We start from the raw sequence: 23455 nt of genomic DNA, 5'->3' as shown, positions 1-23455 counted from the left end.
TTTATTTTCTCTCCGTCGGCACCAGACTCTGTAAACTTTGTGGATTGTATGCAAAAACAAAGAATTTCACTGTACCTAGTTACACGTGACAATAAAGTATAATTGAATTGAATCAAACGTGCTGGAGTGTATGTCCTTCAGTCTCTGGAGTGGGACTCGAACTCGTTATTGTTCGTACCAGATGAAAGCTTCAATTGGGACGCAAGACTTGCTGCGACGTGGAACTGATTCAACATATCTTTTCATTTATCGCGGGCTATCAAGACTTCTTTGGTTCTGATTTACAGTGCACCAAATGCTTCAAGGAAGTTTGAGCAATTAGGATTCATGACATGACCAGAACTGATGAGAGAATTCCTCTTGTGTTTGGATACAATTTGAATTTGTTGGTCTGCAGGAGCAGTCATTAATCAGGCAAATAATTATTTATTGTACACCAACTAATTTACGAATGTTATTTTTTTTTCAGCAAGTGCACCAGGGGATAGTTGCAAACAAAACCGCAAAATGGGTAAAGCAGACACAGGAGCTGCTGTTAACCTGTTTGCAAAAAGATTTAATTAGTTACGTAAATAGGTAATTACATTTAATCTGACAAAAGCAAATAGTCTTTAGAGACTGAAAAACTTGTGCGAAGGTGGAAGAAAAATTAGCTTGCAAAAACTTTGGAAGGGATCTTAAGGAGACTGAAGAAGGGTTCCGACGTTTTCTCCAGGGATGCTGCCTGACCCGCTGAGTTACTCCAGCACGTTGTGTCCATCTTGAGGAAGGAAGTTGGATTTGCAACTTTGATTGTTATACATCTGCATGAATGTACAAATCTTGTAGATAGATTCAGGACTTCGGACTGTTTAATTATCATATGTACCAGCAACAGAACCATGAAATTCTTGCTTGCTGTGGCTTTGCAGGCTCATTAACGTTAATTCATGATTACAGTCCTTCTGTTTGCATTCACAAATATGTGCGTAAATGTTTTTAGAGCTTTATGTTGAATTTTACACAAAGCACAACTAAATGGCATAAATAAGATTGACTTTTAGGCTGTGTCCTCTTGTTCTCCTGTCACAGTTTGGTTTGTAGTTTTTGCCATTTAACTATCCCGTTGAGGGCAGTTTAACCAGCCATTGATTCCTAATTTCAAGGCCGACTAGCTCCAACCTTCCCCTCTCAATTCAGTACTCCTTCACGAGAAAGTAGCTCTTTCATGCAGTACCATGAGTGTGAGACATCAGTCTTCGATTCTCAGTCTGAAATGGGACACATGCCTCTCTGTAATTTTGGCCAAAACCTGCAGGCTTAACATTTGCAGTTTGTATTGTTATTTTTTTGCAGTATACTTTTTGATTTGATGTATTTTTTTCAATTACTGAGTATAATGGTCTCATTTCTCTTGAGCTTGGGGCACTCGGCTGTGTTTTAAGTTTACTTTTGGCTATTAATGTATTATTTTAATCCTCTATTTTCCTTTCACCTCCATGTCAACTTTGCAGTATTCCTCTGCCACTTTTAATTCTATTGCATCAGTTAGAAACCTGTTCCAACTTGTGTTTTGTTTTACATCGTTATTGTTCTTGGCCTCACTTTAATATCATGACATTTAGTATCAGGTTTTTCAGTCAAGTTTGATGTCAATGACACGTTTTGAGGAATCTGACTTTTGCATTGGTCACACTTCTAATAGAGTCATAGAGCAGGGAACAGACCTTCGGCCCAACCCATCCATCCCGACATGCCCTATCAAATAGTGTTTATGAATTCCCTCCTTTTGCCCCAGTGTGTCTCCCATTTCTTCTGGCAGGATTTTGTCATTTTAATTATCCCTCTTTTTATTCTTCATTCGTCCATTGATGCACTTGGGTATGTATTTATCCGACACCTAGTATTGTCTCCATACCGTCTGTGAGCTCTGAAGAGTCGGAAACATAGTCACATTCACAGTCACGTTTGGGCGGCATGGTGGCGCAGCGGTAGAGTTGCCGCCTTACAGCGCCAGAGCCTTGGATTCGATCTTGACCATGGGTGCTGTCTGCACGGAGTTTGTACGTTCATCCCGGTACTTGCGTAGGTTTTCTCCGAGATCGTCGGTTTCTTCCCACACCCCAAAGACGTACAGGTTTGTAGGTTAATTGGCTTGGTATAAATGTAAATTGTCCTTAGTATGTGTAGGGTAGTGTTAGTGTGCGGGGATCGTTGGTCAGTGCGGACTTGGTGGGCCAAAGAGCCTGTTTCCATGCTGTGTCTCTAAACTAAACTAAACATTCCAAGTGCAAAAATAATCAAATGGCTGACCAATAATAAAATCCTTGACTGTTTGACCTGTTGACTATTAAGCCAACAATAGGTCAAGATTCAAGAGTGTTTTATTGTCATATAGATAGATGTCCCGAAATGGAACGATGAAATTCTTAATTGCAGCAGCACAACAGGTACGTAAACATAGTAGATACCAACATAAACAACAAAATGAAGTTCAATATATAAAAACAAAAGAAACAATATAGTGCAAAGATTAAAAACAAAGCCCCATGTCCCTAGTGCAATCAAGGCAGTTTGTTGTTCAGGGTCTAGTTGAAGTTCATTGTGTTTAATAGCCTGATGGTTGTTGGGAACAAGCTGCTGCTGAACCTGGATATTAGTTTTCGGACTCCTTTGCCTTTTTCCTGATGGTAGGAGTGGAATGAGAATATAGCCAGGGTGGGGTGGGTCCTTGGTGATGCTGGCTGCTTTTTTGAGGTGGATCAGTACTGGTGATGGACTGTGCAGTGTTCTCTTTTTGTAATCTCTTTTATGGGTTCTTAATGCTGGCTGCCTTCTTGTCGATCCCTTCAATGATGGTGAGGCCAGTACCGTGATGGACTATAGGCAGGGTTCGCCACTTTCTGTAATCTCCTTCGATGTGAGATGAATTTTAAGTTTCAACCTTCAGAATGACCTACTGGTCACTGTAGGTGAATGTACAGTCTTTTGTGTTAGGTGCAACCTTTTGGAGATTTTACACGTGGAAACATTATCTATCTATTAGTAAAACTCTCATCTTGTTTGTGGGAATATGGATATATATGTTCAGGAAATACAGCCAAGACGGTACACGATGGGGCGACAATTTTAGGCCCACCTTACCATTTTCCTGGGGTTCAAATGTTTGTTTTTTCTTTTTTATTCACTTTTTAAACTTTATAAATCACTTTTTAAAGTTAAAAAAATCACTTTTCCATTTCTCCTGGCCATCAGCCGCGTTCGACGTCACAATGGAACCCGCCAGAGTGACAGGAGTGGCGGCCAATGGGGGTGGGGGGGGGCTGCTGAGCCGTTGAGCTGAAACTTTAATAAATGCCCTTCCCAGCATGCCCCGCGGCATCGGAGGGTCCAACAAGATAGCCGCCGCCGCCCACCCTACTCGCCATTCCCCTGCGGTCTCAATAAATCAAGTTTTGTTACTTTTAAAAACAATTAACTTAATAAACTTTAATAATTGCACCCCCCCCCCTCGGCTGGGAGGACCGGCGCCCGTCCCGGCGCCCGCCCCTGCCTGACCTTCCTCCCGTGGTGCAGCGCGGCGGCAGAGGGTCAAACAAGATGGCCGTCGCCGCCGTTCGCAGGAGAGGTTTCGGGTCCATGGCTCTCTCTGGCTGCAGCGCTGGTCACACGGGGCCGAGGTGAGTGGCTCCCTCTCCCCTTCCCTGTCCCACCCTTGCCAGCCCATGGCAACAGGCCCACAGATTGTCAGTTGCAGGGTTGCAGGAGAGTTTTGAACCCAACGGGGGTTGCCGCGCCCGCAGGACTGCCCACAGCAGAGATTTAGACCGAACGGGTCCACACCCCTCTTAAGGATTATAATTTGAATTTACTGGTGTCTGTCTTTTTTTAAAGTGTAAATTTTAACTAAAGTGTAATTTTGTGCTGCTTTATTTTATAACAGAACAATGGGGAAAAAGAGTAGAGTCAAAACTCAAAAATCAGGAGGAGGTGGAGCCACAGCCACTGTTTCTACAAAGGAAATAATGAACCTGATAACTGAGCTGTTACAGAGTAAGTATACTTTTAACCTGCTTTAACACCACTGAGTAAAAAACTGGTAATAGTGTATTGACAGCTCTGCTTGGACTGTGCTTAATATCTATATACTAAAACTCTCGTTTGTTTGTTTATTTGTGATCAAACTACAGCCAAAATGGTACACGATAGCTTGATAATTTTAGGCCCACCTTACTCACCCTCATCGCTTTAATGGTAAAGCAAGTAGTTTTATTGAAGTCGGTGTTATATTTTTAAAGTTATTCACATTTTAAAGATTAAATCTATCTCCTAGGGAGGAAGGGGGGGAGGGAGGGAGGGAGGAGGGAGGGAGGGGGGAGGAAGGTGGATAAGGGAGGTTGAGGGGGATGGAGAGGGGGAAGGGGAAGTTGGGAGGGGGATGGGTGGAGGGGAGGGAGGGGGAGGAAGGTGGATGAGGGGGGTTGAGGGGGATGGAGAGGGGGAAGGGGAGGTTAGGAGGGGGATGGGTGGAGGGGAGGGAGGGGGAGGAAGGTGGATGAGGAAGGTGGATGAGGGGGATGGAGAGGGGGAAGGGGAAGTTGGGAGGGGAGGGGAGGGGGATGGGTGGAGGGGAGGGAGGGGGAGGAAGGTGGATAAGGGAGGTTGAGGGGGATGGAGAAGGGGAAGTTGGGAGGGGGAAGGGGAAGTTGGGAGGGGGATGGGTGGAGGGGAGGGAGAGGGGAGGGAGGGGGGAGGAAGGTGGATGAGGGGGGTTGAGGGGGATGGAGAGGGGGAAGGGGAGGTTGGGAGGGGGATGGGTGGAGGGGAGGGAGGGGGGAGGAAGGTGGATGAAGGGGGTTGAGGGGGATGGAGAGGGGGAAGGGGAGGTTGGGAGGGGGATGGGTGGAGGGGAGGGAGGGGGGAGGAAGGTGGATGAGGAAGGTGGATGAGGGGGGTTGAGGGGGATGGGGAGGGGGATGGGTGGAGGGGAGGGAGGGGGAGGAAGGTGGATAAGGGGGGTTGAGGGGGATGGAGAGGGGGAAGGGGAAGAGGGGAGGGGGAGGGGAGGGGATGGGGGGAGGGGGATGGGTGGAGGGGAGGGGGGAGGGGGGCAGGATAGGTTTGGGCCCAACGGCCTAGTCTAGTCTTTACTAAAATCAGTGCAATTAGGTCATCAGTCATAAGAGCAGAATTAGGCCATTTGGCCCATCGTCTACCCCCCCCCCCCCCCCCCATTCTCTTGCCTTCTCCCCGTAATCCCTGACGTTGTAGGTTTGTTCCCCTTTCACCAGCAACAAGTCTAATTGCACTTCCAGCAAATTAGGTCTCGACCCGAAACGTCACCCGTTCCTTCTCTCCTGAGATGCTGCCTGACCTGCTGAGTTACTCCGGCATTTTGTGAAATAAATAGCAAATGTAATGTTCCTTTTAATTTTAGCACGGAAACAGGCCCTTCGGCCACCAACTCCGCACCGACCAGCAATGTACTCTTAACACTATCTTACACACTAGGGACAATTTACAATTTTTGCCAAAGCCAATTTAACCAACAAACCTGTACCTCTTTGGAGTGTGGGCAGAAACCGGAGCACCCACGTGGTCACGGGGAGCATGTGCCCGGGTATCTGGCGCTGTCAGGCAGCAATTCTCCCGCTGCGCCACCGTGTCGCCCCTAGAAAGATGTTTTCACATCTTTGAAAAGATCATTTTTAGAAAACAAATTCCACGGCCACCCTCGCTCCATTCTGACTCCAAACTCCTAGCCACTTTCTAAAATCATTCTACTCTTGTCCTCACTTGAACGTACCATTCATAATATTTCCATAACTTTCAATCCCTTTGTTCAGTTACTGTTGGCCAAGTTCCTTTATAAATTGGCCTTGAATCAACCATGTGCTATGGGTTGTATGAGTACCATGTATTCTATCACAGCATTGAAATTTATTAGCCTGACTCATGCCAGATATTTTGCACTGCTTTTATAATCTCCGAGATTGTTCTGAGTGAATGGTGTTATGGGAGACTGTGATTGTAAGAGGATGCTGTGAGTAATATGACGACTGAAATACTTGAGGTTGGAAACGACTCCTGTCGATGCTGATTTATTCACAAAATGCTGGAGTAACTCAGCAGGTCAGGCAGCATCTCTGGAGAGAAGGAATGGGTGACGTTTCGGGTCGTGACCCTTCTTCAGACTGATGTCGGGGGGGGCGGGACAAAGGAAGGATATAGGTGGAGACAGGAAGATAGAGAGAGATCTGGGAAGGAGGAGGGGAAGAGAGGGACAGAGGAACTATCTAAAGTTTGAGAAGTCGATGTTCATACCACTGGGCTGCAAGCTGCCCAGGCGAAATATGAGGTGCTGTTCCTCCAATTTCCGGTGGGCATCACTATGGCACTGGAGGAGGCCCATGACAGAAAGGTCAGACTGGGAATGGGAGGGGGAGTTGAAGTGCTCGGCCACCGGGAGATCAGCCAACGCGGACCGAGCGCAGGTGTTGAGCCTGCGTTTGGTTTCGGCGATGTAAATAAGTTAACATCTGGAGCAGCGGATGCAATAGATGAGGTTGGAGGAGGTGCAGGTGAACCTCTGTCTCACCTGGAAAGACTGTTTGGGTCCTTGGATGGAGTTGAGGGGGGAGGTAAAGGGACAGGTGTTGCATCTCGTGCGGTTGCAGGGTAAAGTGCCCCGGGATGGGGTGGTTTGGGTAGGAAGGGACGAGTGGACCAGGGAGTTACGGAGGGAACGGTCTCTGCGGACGCAGAAAGGGGAGGGGATGGGAAGATATGGCCAGTGGTGGGGTCCCGTTGTAGGTGATGGAAATGTTGGCGGATGATGTGTTTTTACTACCTGTCGATGCTGAAGTGAGGGTAATTTTATTATATGTAACCGAACCCACAAATTACTGTCCTTTTAAGGATGGATAAACTTACTGATGTCGAGCATATCGTGACAGACAATTATCCTAGAAACAAGGAACTGCAGATGCTAGTTTACAAAAAAGAGACAACGTTTTTGAGTAACTCCGCAGGTCAGGTGGTATACCTGGAGAACGTGGCTAGCTAATGTTTTGGGTCGGGATTCTTCTTCAGACTGTAAAGGGGAGGGGGGGGTAATAAAGTTGGAAGAGAGGAGAGGCAGGACAAAGCGTGGCAGATAATGGATGAAGACAGGTGAAGGGGTTTTTGATAGGCTGATAATTAGGCAAAAGCCTGACACGTATCCTATTAGTTTAAGTGGTTTGAAATATTGGACATAAAAGCAAAATGATGGGTTGCTAATTCTACACGCTTTCACCCTCCCCAGGATAAGGCAGCCAAGTGCTACATTTAACCAAATTGTGTCCTGTAATATGTTTCCACTTTTTTCTTTCTTTTCAAGAGTGTAGTAATCCTTCCACTGCACCAGGAAAGGAGTGGGAAGAATATGTGCAAATCCGAGGCTTGATTGAGAAAATCCGTAAAAAGCAAAAAGGTATGGATGTAGGATCTCCTCCTTTGGGTAATCGTTAGCTAATATGGGTTCTGTTATGCACATAATCAAACTTTGCCCGAACCCACTGCCATTGTCATGATCTAATTGATTGTGGAGCAGGCATATGTTCCTTCTATGATTTGCTTGCTAAAGTATAGAATGGTCCTTTGAGTGGAATTGTAATCCTTAATTCAATAATATATATAGATATAGCTATAGATGATGTCCTATCGAAGTACTTCTCAACTCACGGTCTCAAAGTACCTACCAGCACATTTGCCAAGCGTGATTTCCCTCTCTTAAATCAATGTTGATTGCACGCATTCCCATTATTCCCTTGTCAATGTATTGCTGGATCATTATCAAAGCATCTAGGACAGGATAAAATGCGAGGCATGGAGTACCATGACGACACTCTGACGACACGACATAACAAGGCAAACGTAGTGGGCTAAGTTTCTAATAAGATGTCAAACTTGTATTTTACACTTTTCTGAATTTCTTTTTGTATTGTGGGCTATTAGTTTGGGTGGCAGCCTACTTCTCCAGTCAAGTTATGCAGCAAGATCATCTGTGATGTCATCATTCGGTTAATTGAATGATGCACACAGTTAGAGAGGCCAACAATTCCCAGCTACCTTAATCCCACTTGCCTGCGCTTGGTCCACATCCCTCCAAACCATGTACCTGTCTAACTGTTTCTTAAACGATGGGATAGTCCCAGCCTCAACTACCTCCTCTGGCAGCTTGTTCCATATACCCACCACCCTTTGTGTGAAATAGTTACCCCTCGAATTCTTATTAAATCTTTTCCCTTCACCTTGAACCTATGTCCTCTGGTCCTCGATTCCCCAACTCTGGGCCAAAGACTGTGCATCTAAGTTGTTATGGATTTGTGTGTATTGTAATTCTTGTGCCAAAAGTCATTGCTGAGTCTACCCAAAGTTATATGATTGTATTTATATATTACATTTATGGACTGTTTTAAGCTGGAGCAAGTAAGAATTTAATTGTTCCATTGTCAGTACATATGACAATTAGGCATGATTCTTTTATTGCATTTTTCAATGCCCATTACTAAATTGGTTCTGTTTTTACTTTGCTGCTTTCCCCACTAATAGGTTTTCGAGTTTGCTTGACTGTTGTGATTTTAAGTTGCTCTGTGACTATTTAGGGTTATCAGTCATCTTTGATGGGAACAGAGAACAACACTTTGATGAACTATTGCAGTGGGCAGCTGACTGTGGAGCCTCAACAGAAGGTTTTGAAATCACTTACTTCCCAGAAGAGGGTTATGGATTGAAGGCAACTAAAGACATTAAGGTTTGCTTTTATTTTCACCCCCTTCGTCTGATTTCCTTGCAGTAGTTTGGCCTGCAAAGATCAGTGCATTAATAATCATGTGCAGCTGTCTTTTGTAGTTTGGAAATGATTGGGTGTCAGGGGCTATGTGGAGAAGGCAGGAGAATGGGGTTTGGAGGGAGAGATAGATCAGCCATGATTGAATGGCAGAGTAGACTTGATGGGGCCTAATTCTACTCCTATCACTTACGATCTTATGATCTGAATTATTTTGTACTTGCTCATTACTCGTGACATTATGCTGTAATGGCATTTATCATGTTTTCTATAAGAACCCTGGCTTCATTTGCAGTACTCCATAATTAGTGAGGCCATGCCTCTGATTTATGATGTATCTAGACCCGTCTTAAAAATATGTCATTTAAAAAAAGATCTTGCAAAATATTGGAACAGTGGCTTTTCTAAAACTAAAAGGTTAGTTTACTGAGAGAATCATTGTTTGTATGCATGGAACACTGTGTCTACTAGCTTTCCTATTGCACAACCAAATAGGAAGGGCTAGATATTATATGGGCTAGATATGCTATGAGGTTGCAGGGTGACTTGGACAGGTTGTGTGAGTGGGCGGATGCATGGCAGATGCAGTTTAATGTGGATAAGTGTGAGGTTATCCACTTTGGTGGTAAGAATAGGAAGGCAGAGTATTATCTGAATGGTGTCAAGTTAGGAAAAGGGGTTGTACAACGAGATCTGGGTGTCCTAGTACATCAGTCACTGAAAGGAAGCATGCAGGTACAGCAGGCAGTGAAGAAAGCCAATGGATTGTTGGCCTTCATAACAAGAGGAGTTGAGTATAGGAGTAAAGAGGTCCTTCTGCAGTTGTACAGGGCCCTAGTGTGACTGCACCTGGAGTACTGTGTGCAGTTTTGGTCTCCAAATTTGAGGAAGGATATTCTTGCTATTGAGGGCATGCAGCGTAGGTTTACTAGGTTAATTCCCGGAATGGCGGGACTGTCATATGTTGAAAGACTGGAGCGACTAGGCTTGTATACACTGGAATTTAGAAGGATGAGAGGAGATCTTATCGAAATGTATAAGATTATTAAGGGGTTGGACACGTTAGAGGCAGGAAACATGTTCCCAATGCTGGGGGAGTCCAGAACAAGGGGCCACAGTTTAAGAATAAGGGGTAGGCCATTTAGAACTGAGATGAGGAAAAACTTTTTCAGTCAGAGAGTTGTGAATCTGTGGAATTCTCTGCCTCAGAAGGCAGTGGAGGCCAATTCTCTGAATGCATTCAAGAGAGAGCTAGATAGAGCTCTTAAGCATAGCAGAGTCAGGGGGTACGGGGAGAAGGCAGGAACGGGGTACTGATTGAGAATGATCAGCCATGATCACATTGAATGGCGGTGCTGGCTCGAAGGACCGAATGGCCTCCTCCTGCACCTATTGTCTATTGTCTACACACTTGTATGGAATTCTTCTGGGGGGGGGGGGGGGGAGAAATGCCATTTGGACAGTTCCAGTGTTGGTTGAATTATAAACTAAATCATGATGGAAATCTTCAGAAAGTATAGAAAAGCTTGCCCATCAATGATAGGGAATCTGTACTGCAGTCACAATTATAATCTACAATAGTCCCCTGAGAGACCAATTGAGAAGTCCTTTTTGAGGGTGCATCAGGGTACTGAAGACACTGGAAAACCTAAATTTTCCCGTTTGGCTGTCAGGTTTCACAGCAAACAAGCTAGGCCTTCTGTTTCCCAGCAGGAGAATAGTGATTGGCGAAGAAAGAGAATGCAAGTCTTTCCGAATGGTTGTAATTTGCATATTTCCAGATCCTACTAATCAATTACTATATTTGGAAATAATGTAGAAAATGGGAATACATTTCTTAAATATTTTTTGTTCAGTCCTTCCCATTTGTTTAGAAAATGCCCGAGATTTTGTGACATTTAATAAAGCTTATATCCAGAAGCTACTGAGCTATCATTTAGATTTGTGTATACTGTAAGCACCAGAAGGAGATGCCATTGGGCTTTACTTAACCTGTGTCGATAAGCAGGAAGAAAGATGAAAAACTTGTCAGGTTTAAAACTGAAACTGAAAGCAGCAGACCATTATGCAAGATTTCTGTATAAACAGTGTATAATTATGAAATGAGCAACAAACAAGCTGATAATGAAATATTCAAATAAATACATGAAGTGTTCAAACATGAAATAATAAGTGAATTAATCAGTCAGATGATATGTATTGAAAGAGAAACAGAGCACGTCTTTCTGTTTCATGCTTTTTGAGTCAACAAAATAATTGAAATACTCTAACTGGGAATAATTGGAATACTCTTTTAAAAGAGTTAAAACAGTGACTTTCATTTTACTTCAAATGGCGACTGCAGATTCAGAGTTACCTATTTCTTGGGAATTGATTCAAATAGAAATCCTTTATGCTCTGGAAAAGTTAATGTGATGACACAACTTGGTTCCCTGTTGAATAAACTGGGTCAGTCTATTTCCTCCAAACCTATCTAATCACAAATCCTTTAAAGTGAAAACAGTGTTACCCAACATTAACCCCACAGCAGGGGAGACCGTAGCATTAATGTTTGCAGTGAAAACGTCCCTGGTGCAAAGCCAACTCACTCTCACTGTAACTAGAGGCAATTGCCAAACCAAGCCTTGATGACAAACAGATAAAATCTTGCCAGTGAAAGGCTGAGAAGGGTATGAAATAATATTTGAAAGCTAAGCAACGGTATGACAAAACATAACTCGAGTCACTTATATTTTGTGGTTTCATGTCCATCTGTTCTGTCCGCTTGCTCCTATTTTCAACAGAATTTCAATGAACCTCAACCCCTTTTCTGTACTTGTGTCCGTTTTTTAAAAGTAGTTCCATCTACTTTAAGCAGTCCTTTTGATCAGAGTGTGCGTATAAAGTTTGCAAGTTTTTACATATCTCAGCCATGAGCTTCTGCATGACTTCGAATGTTTTTTATCCTGAACTTCAATACCTATAGGCTATTAGATAACTATTTTAAAAGTAGATGAGCAAGATGTAATGTTTACATTTGTCTCATGCTTTGTCTTAAGGCACACTGCCAGCTCCTTCAGGGTCTCGACCCGAAACGTCACCCATTCCTTCTCTCCCGAGATGCTGCCTGACCTGCTGAGTTACTCCAGCATTTTGTGAATAAATATTTGTTGAATCTGTACATTGAGCATCCACAGATGCTGTATTCTTCTAGCACATGTAAAACTATCTTAAAATGGTAGTTATTTTGGACCTGCAACCTGACACAGCACTTTGATGATCTCAGCCAGTCTTTATTTAGCAGCATTTAAATCTAGAGCTCTTTTAAAAGGTTAGATTTTCTCTGCAGTAAAGCAGAACGATGTATTTTAGGTGCAACACTCCTGTCCTTCCAAATCGAAACGTTGGCTGACTTGTGAACAATGCCTGTTTCTTGCAACCATTTTAATATGATATATAATTCATATGTCTTCATATCAATTTAAACCTTTTCCTTCAGCTTAGAGTTGTAGCAAATCAACTTGCTTTTATCTTTGCGATTTGTATTTATAATTCTTTACTCACAATCTCCATATTAACGTAAAGCTTCTTTCCTGTAGTATTTTTGGCGGTGGGCGTATTTTTATAAAAGCCTTATAACTTGAAATCTCATAAATGCGAAAATCTTGTTTGAGGAACCGCATGGTTTAATTCATTGAAGTATAATTTATCACAGTGAAGGACAGAATATATCACTAGCAAGGACTGACGGAGCCAGCATGACTTTGTGAGTAGGAAATGGTCTTAAATTTAAAGATTTTTTTTTTAAACAGGTCACCAATAGGATTGATGAAGACAGGGCAGTAGACATTGTCAAAGGCATCGTTAAAGTCTATGCAGACAAAGTCCTGTTAGTCTGGAAGGTTAGATCGCATGGGATACAGGTCCACCACCGATTTACCAGCACCCTTGGTTCCAGAGCCTTTCTGAATTATCCGTTTTGCCAGACCAACATGTCACGGCCTCCGAGAGGAGTCCAAGGGTACCGGAACGGTCCCTCTAGGCCGCCAAGGAGCCGGGATACCGGCCCGCAAAGTCAGCCTTGGTAGTCGGTTATGGGAACGGATCTGTCGGGTCGGTTCCAGAGTTGCAGCCGCAGGGGGCAAAATCAACCCACGGATGGGCTGTGGAAGTGGGCTATGGGAAGGGACGTGCCATCTCCCGCCGGGCCCATGGATGGGCTGTGGAAGTGGGCTATAGGAAGGGATGTGCCATCTCCTGCCGGGCCCACGGATGGGCTGTGGAAGTGGGCTATGGGAAGAGATCTGCCATCTCCCGCCGGGCCCACGGATGGGCTGTGGAAGTGGGCTATAGGAAGGGATGTGCCATCTCCTGCCGGGCCGTAGTTTAAGAGCCCCAGCCGCCGCCGGTAAATTCAACTCGCCGATTGGCCGCGGAAATCTCGACGAGGTTGTGACCAGCCGCCTCAACCAGCCGAGGCGCCATGTTTTCGGAGGTATTTACCGGCCAGATTTCAAGTGTGCTCTCGTAATTTTGTCCGGAATAAAGGAAGTGTTGGATCACCAGTTCCTGGGAAATCTGTGGTGGACCTGTACTAGGTGAGCTAGCCTTTTGGAAATAAAATTAGCTTGATGAAAGGAGTCAGAGGATAGAAACATAGAAAATAGGTGCAGGAGTAGGCCATTCGGCCCTTCGAGCCTGCACCGCCATTCAATATGATCATGGCTGATCATCCAACTCAGTATCCCGTACCTGCCTTCTCTCCATACCCCCTGATCCCTTTAGCCACAAGGGCCACATCTAACTCCCTCTTAAATATAGCCAATGAACTGGCCTCAACTACCCTCTGTGGCAGAGAATTCCACAGATTCACCACTCTCTGTGTGGAAAAAAAGGATGGTAGTGGAAGGTTGCTATTCATTTTTGAGGCTTGTGACCAATGATGTCCCATGGGGAACGGTGCTGGGTACACTGCCATTTGTCATTTATATTAATGCTTTGGATGTCAACATTGTTAACATGGTTAATAAATTAGTGGATGACACCAAAACTCATGGTGCAGTGGACTGTGAAGGCTATCTAAAAGTACAGCAGAATCTAGATGAAGGAAGTAAATAGTCTAATGGACAGTAGATAGAATGGAAATCTTCTTTATTCTGGAATAGTTAATGTGCTGTCACAGCTTGGTTTCCTGTTGACTAAACAAGGTCAGTCTATTTCCTACAGACGTATCTAATCACAAATCCGTTAAAGTGAAAACTGTGATATCCAACATTGACCCCACAACAGGGAGATCAAACGGTGACAGCTCGAGTTTTGCTCTAGAGAGTGCTGTCGAACAGACAGACCGAGGGGTACAGGTGCACAGTTCCCTGAGACCGGTAACACAAGTGGACAGGATGGTGAAGAAGGCTGACGCAAAAAGCTGGAGTAACTCAGCGGGTCAGGTAGCTACTCTGGAGAAAAGGAATTGGTGATATTTCGGCTGTAGACCCTTCTTCAGAAGGCTTTAGGCCTGCTTGCCTTCATCGGTCAGGGTATTGAGTACAGGAGTTGGGACATCATGTTGCATCTGTGCAAGTCATTCATGAGACCACACTTGCAGTATTGTGCACAGTTCTGGTTGCCCAGCTGTAGGGAGATATCATTAAGGGTGCAGAATAGATTTCCGAGACTGTTGGTATGACTTCAGTTAAGAGGAGATGCTGAATAGGCCAGGGCTTTTTTCCCAGAGACTGAGGGATGATAAAATCACAAGTCATAGATAAGGGCGGCACGGTAGCGCAGCGGTAGAGTTGCTGCTTTACAGCGAATGCAGCGCCGGAGACTCAGGTTCGATCCTGACTACGGGTGCTGCACTGTAAGGAGTTTGTACGTTCTCCCAGTGACCTGCGTGGGTTTTCTCCGAGATCTTCGGTTTCCTCCCACACTCCAAAGACGTACAGGTATGTAGGTTAATTGGCTGGGTAAATGTAAAAATTGTCCCTAGTGGGTGTAGGATAGTGTTAATGTACAGGGATCGCTGGGCGGCACGGACTTGGAGGGCCGAAAAGGCCTGTTTCCGGCTGTATATATATGATATGATATGATATGATAAATGGTCACAATCTTTTTCCCAGCGTAAAGGAGTCCAAACCAAGAGAGTATAGGTTTAGGGTCCAAGGGGAAAGCTTGACGAGGGGGCAGTGGTTGCATTTTGCTTAGATAAAAGGTCCGTGACCCGAAATGTTTTTTTTTGGAGTTAATGTGCTAAGTTGAGCTAGAGATGTGCACAGCCTCGTCATTTGTTCAAATTCAGTAGCACATTTTCCCGTGAGCCAAGTGACAAACAAGTCATTATTTATATGAATAAATACACGTTGTCTCGTGAACTGACCGATCAGGAATGTAAAGTCAAGTCAACTCCTGCAGTCACGGCATGTTTTACTTGATATTTGATGGAAAGGCAGAAAGGCAAATGACAAATTATTTCGCATCCTGTTCCATTCTGACAATTCAAATGATAATTTGTTTCTCTTAGCTGAGTGTTGCATTGATTTTAAACTACAGGTCCACCACCTATTTCCCTTAACTGATGGTCCGGCATCAAAATTACGAGTGCGTTGCGTGTGACACACGTTCTTTTGGGAAGTGTGACTCCGTCCTGAAAGAGTTAATTGCTTATTTCTATGTTAATTATTCATTCTTTAAGTTTCTAGCAGTCCATGGTGCTTTGGAGACAAGGGATGGGTATAATTAGTGGGTCAGAGGTGTATTGTTGAATTATCAATACGTGACCTCTGTTAGTCCGGCAAAATGGATAATCCGACAAGGCTCTGGGCCCAAGGCTGTCGGAAAATCAATGTGGGGAATGGAGTTGCCGATTAAGGCACAGGGATGGGACGTTAGGGCAAATATATCAGCTGAGATCCTTGGGTCCCCAATATTTTGAATATACTTCTCTAAGCTCAATGTAGTGTAAGAAAATAACTGCAGATGCTGGTACAAATCGAAGGTATTTATTCACAAAATGCTGGAGTAACTCAGCAGGTCAGGCAGCATCTCGGGAGAGAAGGAATGGGTGACGTTTCGGGTCGAGACCCTTCTGAATGGGTGATGTTTCGGGTCGAGACCCTTCTTCAGACTGAAGAAGGGTCTCGACCCGAAACGTCACCCATTCCTTCTCTCCTGAGATGCTGCCTGACCTGCTGAGTTACTCCAGCATTTTGTGAATAAATCTCTAAGCTCAATTGTTTTGCCCCGTACCCTGTCCTCCAATTTGTTTTTCTGGAGTGTTGACTTTGAAACTAATTCCAGCTTACTGGTATGTTTATGGTTCAATCTCTTTTATGCAAGGCAGTTTGTGAATAAAGATTAACTTGTATTCGGAACATGCCAGGTGAAATCTTGGCTCGCAGCTTCCAAATCAGGATTGAAGGGCCAAAGTTTTGTCATGTTCATTTGTTTGTATGGCAGACTGGGTAAATTTGGCATGAAAGTGCACAGCAGTTTCCTGCAACACGATCAGATTAGTAAACATTCTTGGTGGAACTTTCAAGGGTCCCGATGAGAAAAACAAAAACAAGGAACCACACCAGTACTAGATAATTACTGTTTAAGGCAGCACAAACTTGGTATTAACAGAATGCATTATCACTGAAGGCAATAAATTTCTGGCAGTTGTGCAAAAAATAGGGCCGTCGCCACTTCATGAATTTTCCTCTACCCACATTCCGACACATACCGAATGCATTTATTATGCATTTACATAGAAACATAGAAAATAGGTGCAGGAGTAGGCCCTTCGAGCCTGCACTGCCATTCAATATGATCATGGCTGATCATCCAACTCAGTATCCCGTACCTGCCTTCTCTCCATACCCCCTGATCCCTTTAGCCACCAGGGCCACATCTAACTCCCTCTTAAATATAGCCAATGAACTGGCCTCAACTACCTTCTATGGCAGAGAATTCCACAGATTCACCACTCTCTGTGTGAAAAAAAACGTTCTCATCTCGGTCCTAAAAGACTTCCCCCTTATCCTTAAACTGTGACCCCTTGTTCTGGACTTCCCCAACATCGGGAACAATCTTCCTGCATCTAGCCTGTCCAGCCCCTTAAGAATTTTGTAAGTTTCTATAAGATCCCCCCTCAATCTTCTAAATTCCAGCGAGTACAAGCCGAGTCTATCCAGTCTTTCTTCATATGAAAGTCCTGCCATCCCAGGAATCAATCTGGTGAACCTTCTCTGTACTCCCTCTATGGCAAGAATGTCTTTCCTCAGATTAGGAGACCAAAACTGTACGCAATACTCACAGGTGTGGTCTCACCAATGCCCTGTACAACTTTGCTTCTCTTGCACAGCGAAGATGACAATTGGTAAAAGCAGAGATTAGCGCCATACTTCTTTCGAAAGGGCATAGGTGCAGTTATTGCTCAAAACTACTGTGTTGCCAACTATTATTTTGACATACTTTGTTCCCGAATTTGCTTCTGAAAACCTTTTTTTGGATTGATGAGAATCCTTGCGTATGTAGCACAATATAATTTGGGATTTACTTGTGGCTTTATCAGAGCAGACTTTGGTGATGGGCTTCTTTTTGTTTTTAGGCAGAAGAACTTTTTCTGTGGATCCCTCGAAAAATGCTGATGACTGTTGAATCTGCTAAAAACTCTATACTGGGTAGGTAATAATTTACTAATGTCCATAAATTTACTCAAGGCCATTGCCTGTGTCTCACTCTTTTCAAATATTTAGTCATTTCTGAAACACCAAGCAGTTGAGTGAATGTGGATTTGCCGATGTTTGGTAGGGTATAGATTGCTTGGTGTTCATTAAATTGGGATGCTGTCTTTAATGTTGCATAGCACCTTTCAAGTCTGTTTCACCACAGGGCAGATGACAAATAAACATTCCTCCTCCAAATATTCCGCTACACCACAGGTTTGATCTTGGCCGTGTGAGGCGTTTGCATAGTTTTCCAGGGATTCTGAGAGTTTTCCTGATTTCCTCCTTCATCCCATGGACTCGCGGGTTAATTTTGTGTCTGAGAAAGGTTCCAAAACGAAACGTCACCTATCCATCAATCAGTCAAAAGGTTATAAGTAATTGGAGCAGAATTCGGCCATTCGGCCATTCCATCATTCAATCATGGCTGATATAACTACCTCCTAACCCCATTCTCCTGCCTTCTCCCCACAACCTCTGACACGTGTACTAATCAAGAATCTATCTATCTCTCGGCTACTTTGAAACCCAGGTTCTATGATGGAGCAGAGCCAGCAGCAGTTTTTGGATTTCCAAGTTTAAACACTGCCTGCTTTCATCTGATGTTTATGTAGCACTTGTGCATAAATAAAGACTTAGAGTGTTAATTCCTCTCGTGCATGGAAAATTGCAGTGTTACACTTTTTAAAATTAAAGTATTTGACATCACCTTTCAAGGGCCCTGTCAGCATGGCTATACTTTTATTCCACTGTTCTTTCCCCATGGCCATTGAACTTATTTTCCATCTGGTGCTTACCCAATTCTCATTTGGCTAACATAGAATTTAGTACTTAATGACTGAGTCATTCGATTCCTTTTTTAGTTGAAGATTACAGATGTCAAGTCATTTTGAGTTTTATTGAATTAGTTGGATGAAGGCTCCATCCTTGTCCTTTGACAGCCCTGCATGGATCTAGTTTTGTCAATTGGCAGTAGGGTAATGCCCCAATCGGAATAAACACTGAGAAGACCGATCATTTTGTTCAGCATTGCAACTCCTGATTACTGTGCAGAAGCAGAGCTGTGAGGAGGAACACGGGTAAAATACTTAAGTAACTGGTTGAGCAGACCCTTTTGTGGAAATCTGTAGCAGGCCCTTTGGATTTGTATATTAGGACAATAGACAATAGGTGCAGGAGTAGGCCATTCGGCCCTTCGAGCCAGCACCGCCATTCAATGTGATCATGGCTAATCATTCTCAATTAGTACCCCGTTCCTGCCTTCTCCGCATACCCCCTGACTCCGCTATCCTTAAGAGCTCTATCTAGCTCTCTCTTGAATGCAGAGAATTCCACAGATTCACAACTCTCTGACTGAAAAAGTTTTTCCTCATCTCCGTTCTAAATGGCCTGCCCCTTATTCTTAAACTATGGTTCTGGACTCCCCCAACATTGGGAACATGTTTCCTGCCTCGAACGTGTCCAACCCCTTAATAATCCTATACGTTTCGATAAGATCCCCTCTCATCCTTCTAAATTCCAGTGTATACAAGCCTAGTCGCTCCAGGACTTGGATCACCTGCATTTCATTCACTGCTGTCCCTGAACATCAGCTCGAATTCGCCTCCGTCGCCTGGCAAGCTGTACATCTATTAATAAATCCAAAAACGGAGTGTTCCAGATGACGATGTAGTCGGTTCAGTGGCGTATTTAGAGTTGTGAGCATCCAGCTCTGTCCTCTGCACAGATATTCAAGCTACCTGGATTACATTCAGAATCACTCTTGTGCTATAATTGAATTTTCTTTTAAACATGTTGATGAAATCTCTCCCTGTGTTTAGTTCTGTTTATAACCGACGTACATTTTTGTATCAAATACATTTCATAGTTGTTGAACTTTTGTGTTTGGATTGTAGCAAAGCTGTTGCACCATCTCCCACCATGAGCTAGTGCTTATTGGATCTGTTGTTGAAGTGGGTTGCTCTGTGATTATTTCACATTGACTACATTACATAATGTTTCCACACAGCTAGCTAGGGGAGTGGGGACCAATAAACAAATAAAAGACTGACTTTAAAATTTGAATAGCTTGCATTTCCCCATGTTGAGAATCTGACAGGATGGAAGATTTGTCCAATCTAATCTCTTCGCTTGGGGTTCTGATAAGAGTTGTGTTTGTTCCAAGAATAATGTTCTTGGAGCGAGACACAAATGTATGTTCTATGAGGGTATTGTGGAAATAAAGCAGACCTTTAAACTTTCAGAGCCTTGCTGGTTTCTAACATCTCAGCTATCCATGGCACTACAGGGGTGGCATGGTGGCACAACAGTAGAGATGCTGCCTCACAGCACCAGGGACTCGGGTTCGATCCTGACTGCGCATGCTGTCTGTACAGAGTTTGTACGTTCTCCCTGTGACCGTGTGGGTTTTCTACGGGAGCACCGGTTTCCTCCCACATTCCAAAGATTGTCGATTAATTGGCTACGGGTAAATTGCCTCTAGTGTGTAGGATAGTGCTAGTGTGTGGGGATCGCTGGTCGGCAAGGACTCTGTGGGCCGAAGGGCCTGCTTCCACGCTGTATCTCTAAACTAAACTACAGCACCAAGATCACTGGCTTCCTGGATTTCTTGGTATTCATAGATGTTAATTAATAGCTTTATTACTCCTGGCATAACAAACAGCCTAAAATGTGTACCTTGCTTGCTGTCCAGGTCCCGTGTATTCCCAGGACCGGATTCTGCAAGCCATGGGAAATATCACTCTTGCCTTTCACCTGCTTTGTGAACGACTGAATCCCGATTCCTTCTGGTTGCCCTACATTAAGACTTTGCCCGTGGAGTACCATACTCCTTTATATTTTGAAGAGGAAGAAGTTCGTTACCTCCAGTCAACGCAAGCCATCCACGATGTCTTCAGTCAGTATAAAAACACTGCTCGCCAATATGCCTACTTCTATAAACTCATCCAGGTAAGTTTACCCAATGCCGCAATGTTCTTCCGAAGAAGTTCTCCATTTCAACGATCAGCTGGAGACTAATTCAAATGCATATTTTTCAATTGTGATCTGTATTTAGAGGCACTCCTAATGTTAATTACCCAATGATATATTACCATGACATTAACCTCGAATTCTGAAGTGTGGTGAATGACAAGAACATCACGTAACTTCTGCACAACAAAGTATGTAATTCTGCCGTGAAATGGGCTGAGTTCCTTTTAAAGTGTAATATTTACAGAAGGCAAAATACAGCCTAACCTGAGGTTAGGTAGCTGTTAATGTTATTTTTGTTATAGAAGTAATGAACTGCCTTAGTATTAGTTATTGAAGTAATTGGTTCTATGTTAGGGAAGAATAAACTATATCATGGAATATTTTGCGTTCTAGTACCTAGGGTATTATATTTTTGAAAAATAACTTGTTTGCAGTCAGGAAAATGTGTGACTCTCTACCCTCTGTGATGGTGGCAACTGTTAAAAAATACATACTGTGGAAAGAGTAACTTGAATACAGGGCTCTTGACTCAATAATTCAAGTCACAAGTATATTGTGAATAGCTGAAGCTCCACAGTTATTGGTTGAAGTGGAAAATCTTTCATCTGAACTGGAAAAGCGATGTCAATGATTGCAGCTTTTCGGAAGTTGGGGGGTGTCTGGATATCCGAGTGGACATTCAAATTGCTCAATAGGTACCTTTTTTACCTTTTTATTGCTTTTTGTGAATTAACCAAATCATCTCCCTATCTGTGAACCTCTTATGGACCTCTCCAAAGTTAGAAAACTACCTTAGTATGTTTGTGTGTGTTTTCTTATAACATGAATGTTTCCAAATCTGCCCCGTTGATTATTGAGGAACACTCCTAAAAACATGGTGGCCATGATTCGGAGACTTTCGTTTGACCAACAGGAATTTTTGGGACGTAATATCATTGTGCCATGGCAGAGTTCCAAACATATTGCTTTGTTTGGTAAACTGTCCCTGGTTAATGAAGCGGACGGAGAATGGGGATGATTTCCAGGATTCTAGTGGTGTAATCCTACAGGTATCTGTGTTGAGATGTCAGCTGTTCACATATACAGGTCCACCACCGATTTTGGTGACACCCTTGGTTCCAGACCCTTGCCATGTTATCTATTTTGATCAGGTAAGATTCAACCACATTCTCCCTGTGACCACACGGGTTTCCTCCGGGGGCTCGTGTTTCCTCCCACATCTCAATGACATACGGGTTTATAGTATGGAATGGAATACTTTACTTTATTGTCACGTGTGACAAGGCACAGTGAAACTCTTTGCTTGCATACCCAATCTATACAAATGGGGTATGTATTACCTACGGTGCAGACAGAGTTATAAAGCACGCCGGCTCCTCCTTTTATTCGCCCCCCCCCCAGAGTTTAATTGGCTCTGCAAATTGCCCTTAGTGTGCAGGGAGTGGATGTGAAAGTGGGATAACCAGTGCGAATGGGTCACATCGATGGTCGGTGGGCCAAAGGACCTGTTTTATGTTGTATCTATCAATCAAGGGGTCACAGTTTAAGGATAAGGAGGAAGTCTTTTAGGACCGAGATGAGAACGTTTTTTTTCACACAGAGAGTGGTGAATCTGTGGAATTCTCTGCCACAGAGGGTAGTTGAGGCCAGTTCGTTGGCTATATTTAAGAGGGAGTTAGATGTGGCCCTTGTGGCTAAAGGGATCAGGGGGTATGGAGAGAAGGCAGGTACAGGATACTGAGTTGGATGATCAGCCATGATCATATTGAATGGCGGTGCAGGCTCGAAGGGCCGAATGGCCTACTCCTGCACCTATTTTCTATGTTTCTATCAATTCAATTCAATATGAGTGACTAATCTGAGTAGAGAGGCCTGGATTCAATTTTGGCAATGGCACAGAGTTGGCATTGTAAGCAGTGCAGTTGGAAGCATAAGATTGCAAATATAAATAGATTGTGCTCATTGTGGGCAAGTATGAGGGAACCCACTGAATTTATAAAGGCAAGACGAGAGTACTTACTACATGGTGAAAAACTAGAAACAGCGGAGGTCCGAATCTGCTGCCTAGACTGGGTCAGGCTTAAATGACTTCAGAGCCACAGTAATGTGGTTGAATCTAAACTGAGCTGTGCAGCGGCCTAGCATCCCATGGCTTCTCGAGCAATCGGGAATCTGTAATAAATGCTGGTCTCGCTAGAAATGTTCATGTCCCGTAAAAGATTAGCACAAAATTGAATTTGATGTAAATGGTTGGTACAAGTAATTGAAAAGACGCGTGGAATGTTAATCTTTGTGTCCCAAGGGTTTGAATGCAAAATTTGGGCTTTAATCGAACAATATCTTCTCTGACCTCATTGCACCTGATTTCGGGAACAGGCCCTTAAATGGAACAAATGCAGATTGATATCAGATTGACACCATGCATTTGAGCAGGTTTGACTTGTACTCATTGGAGTTTGGAAAGTGAAAAGTGATGTTTTTCAAATATATTCAACACTGACAGGACTGGAAGTAGACGGTAAGGCATGGGAGCAGAATTAGGCCATTCGGCCCTTCGAGTCCACTCTGCCGTTCAATCTCTTAATCACATTCTCCTGCCTTCTCCCTGTAACCTTTGACACTCTTGCTAATCAAAAATCTGTCAATCTCTGCTTTAAAATTACCCAATGACTTGGTATTGATATGTGCTCAGATGATGTTTCACCTCATGGGGGGAATCCATAACAAGGGATTATTTCACAGTGAAGCTGCTCACTGTTCCTAGGCTCACAAGAGACAAATTCTGAAAACCAGTGTAATATACCGTCGGGTTTAGTGGATGTTGCAGTTGATTAATTGGTGCCTGAAAGGATTGATCAATAACTTGTCAAGTGGGTTAATCCTAAAGAGGATTCCACTGTGTTGCCCCTTAGTGGTGTGAAAGGAGTAATTTTTTCCCCGCATGCAAAAGGTTTTGGAAATGTTTGAACCTTTTTTGTTTTCC

The 23455-nt window shown here is 43.7% G+C and overlaps 1 protein-coding gene across 2 annotated transcripts in view; it reads left to right on the top strand.

Moving 5' to 3' along the window:
- Positions 1-23455, top strand: part of setd3 (SET domain containing 3, actin histidine methyltransferase) — a 110694-nt gene that overhangs the window by 19356 nt on the left and 67883 nt on the right. Inside the window, exons 1-6 of one of the 2 annotated variants that reach the window (XM_078406853.1) lie at positions 495-576; positions 3923-4032; positions 7361-7453; positions 8628-8776; positions 17382-17454; positions 20192-20448. In XM_078406853.1, coding sequence (XP_078262979.1) covers positions 3927-4032; positions 7361-7453; positions 8628-8776; positions 17382-17454; positions 20192-20448 — 678 coding nt within the window. In that variant the 5' untranslated portion in view covers positions 495-576; positions 3923-3926. Of the gene's footprint in view, positions 1-494; positions 577-3922; positions 4033-7360; positions 7454-8627; positions 8777-17381; positions 17455-20191; positions 20449-23455 lie in introns of those variants that run through there. The other variant, XM_078406852.1, reaches the window with a different exon arrangement.

Source organism: Rhinoraja longicauda, chromosome 10, assembly GCF_053455715.1.
Source record: "Rhinoraja longicauda isolate Sanriku21f chromosome 10, sRhiLon1.1, whole genome shotgun sequence".
Lineage (NCBI taxonomy): Eukaryota > Metazoa > Chordata > Chondrichthyes > Rajiformes > Arhynchobatidae > Rhinoraja > Rhinoraja longicauda.
This window is presented reverse-complemented; position numbering and strand designations above follow the sequence as displayed.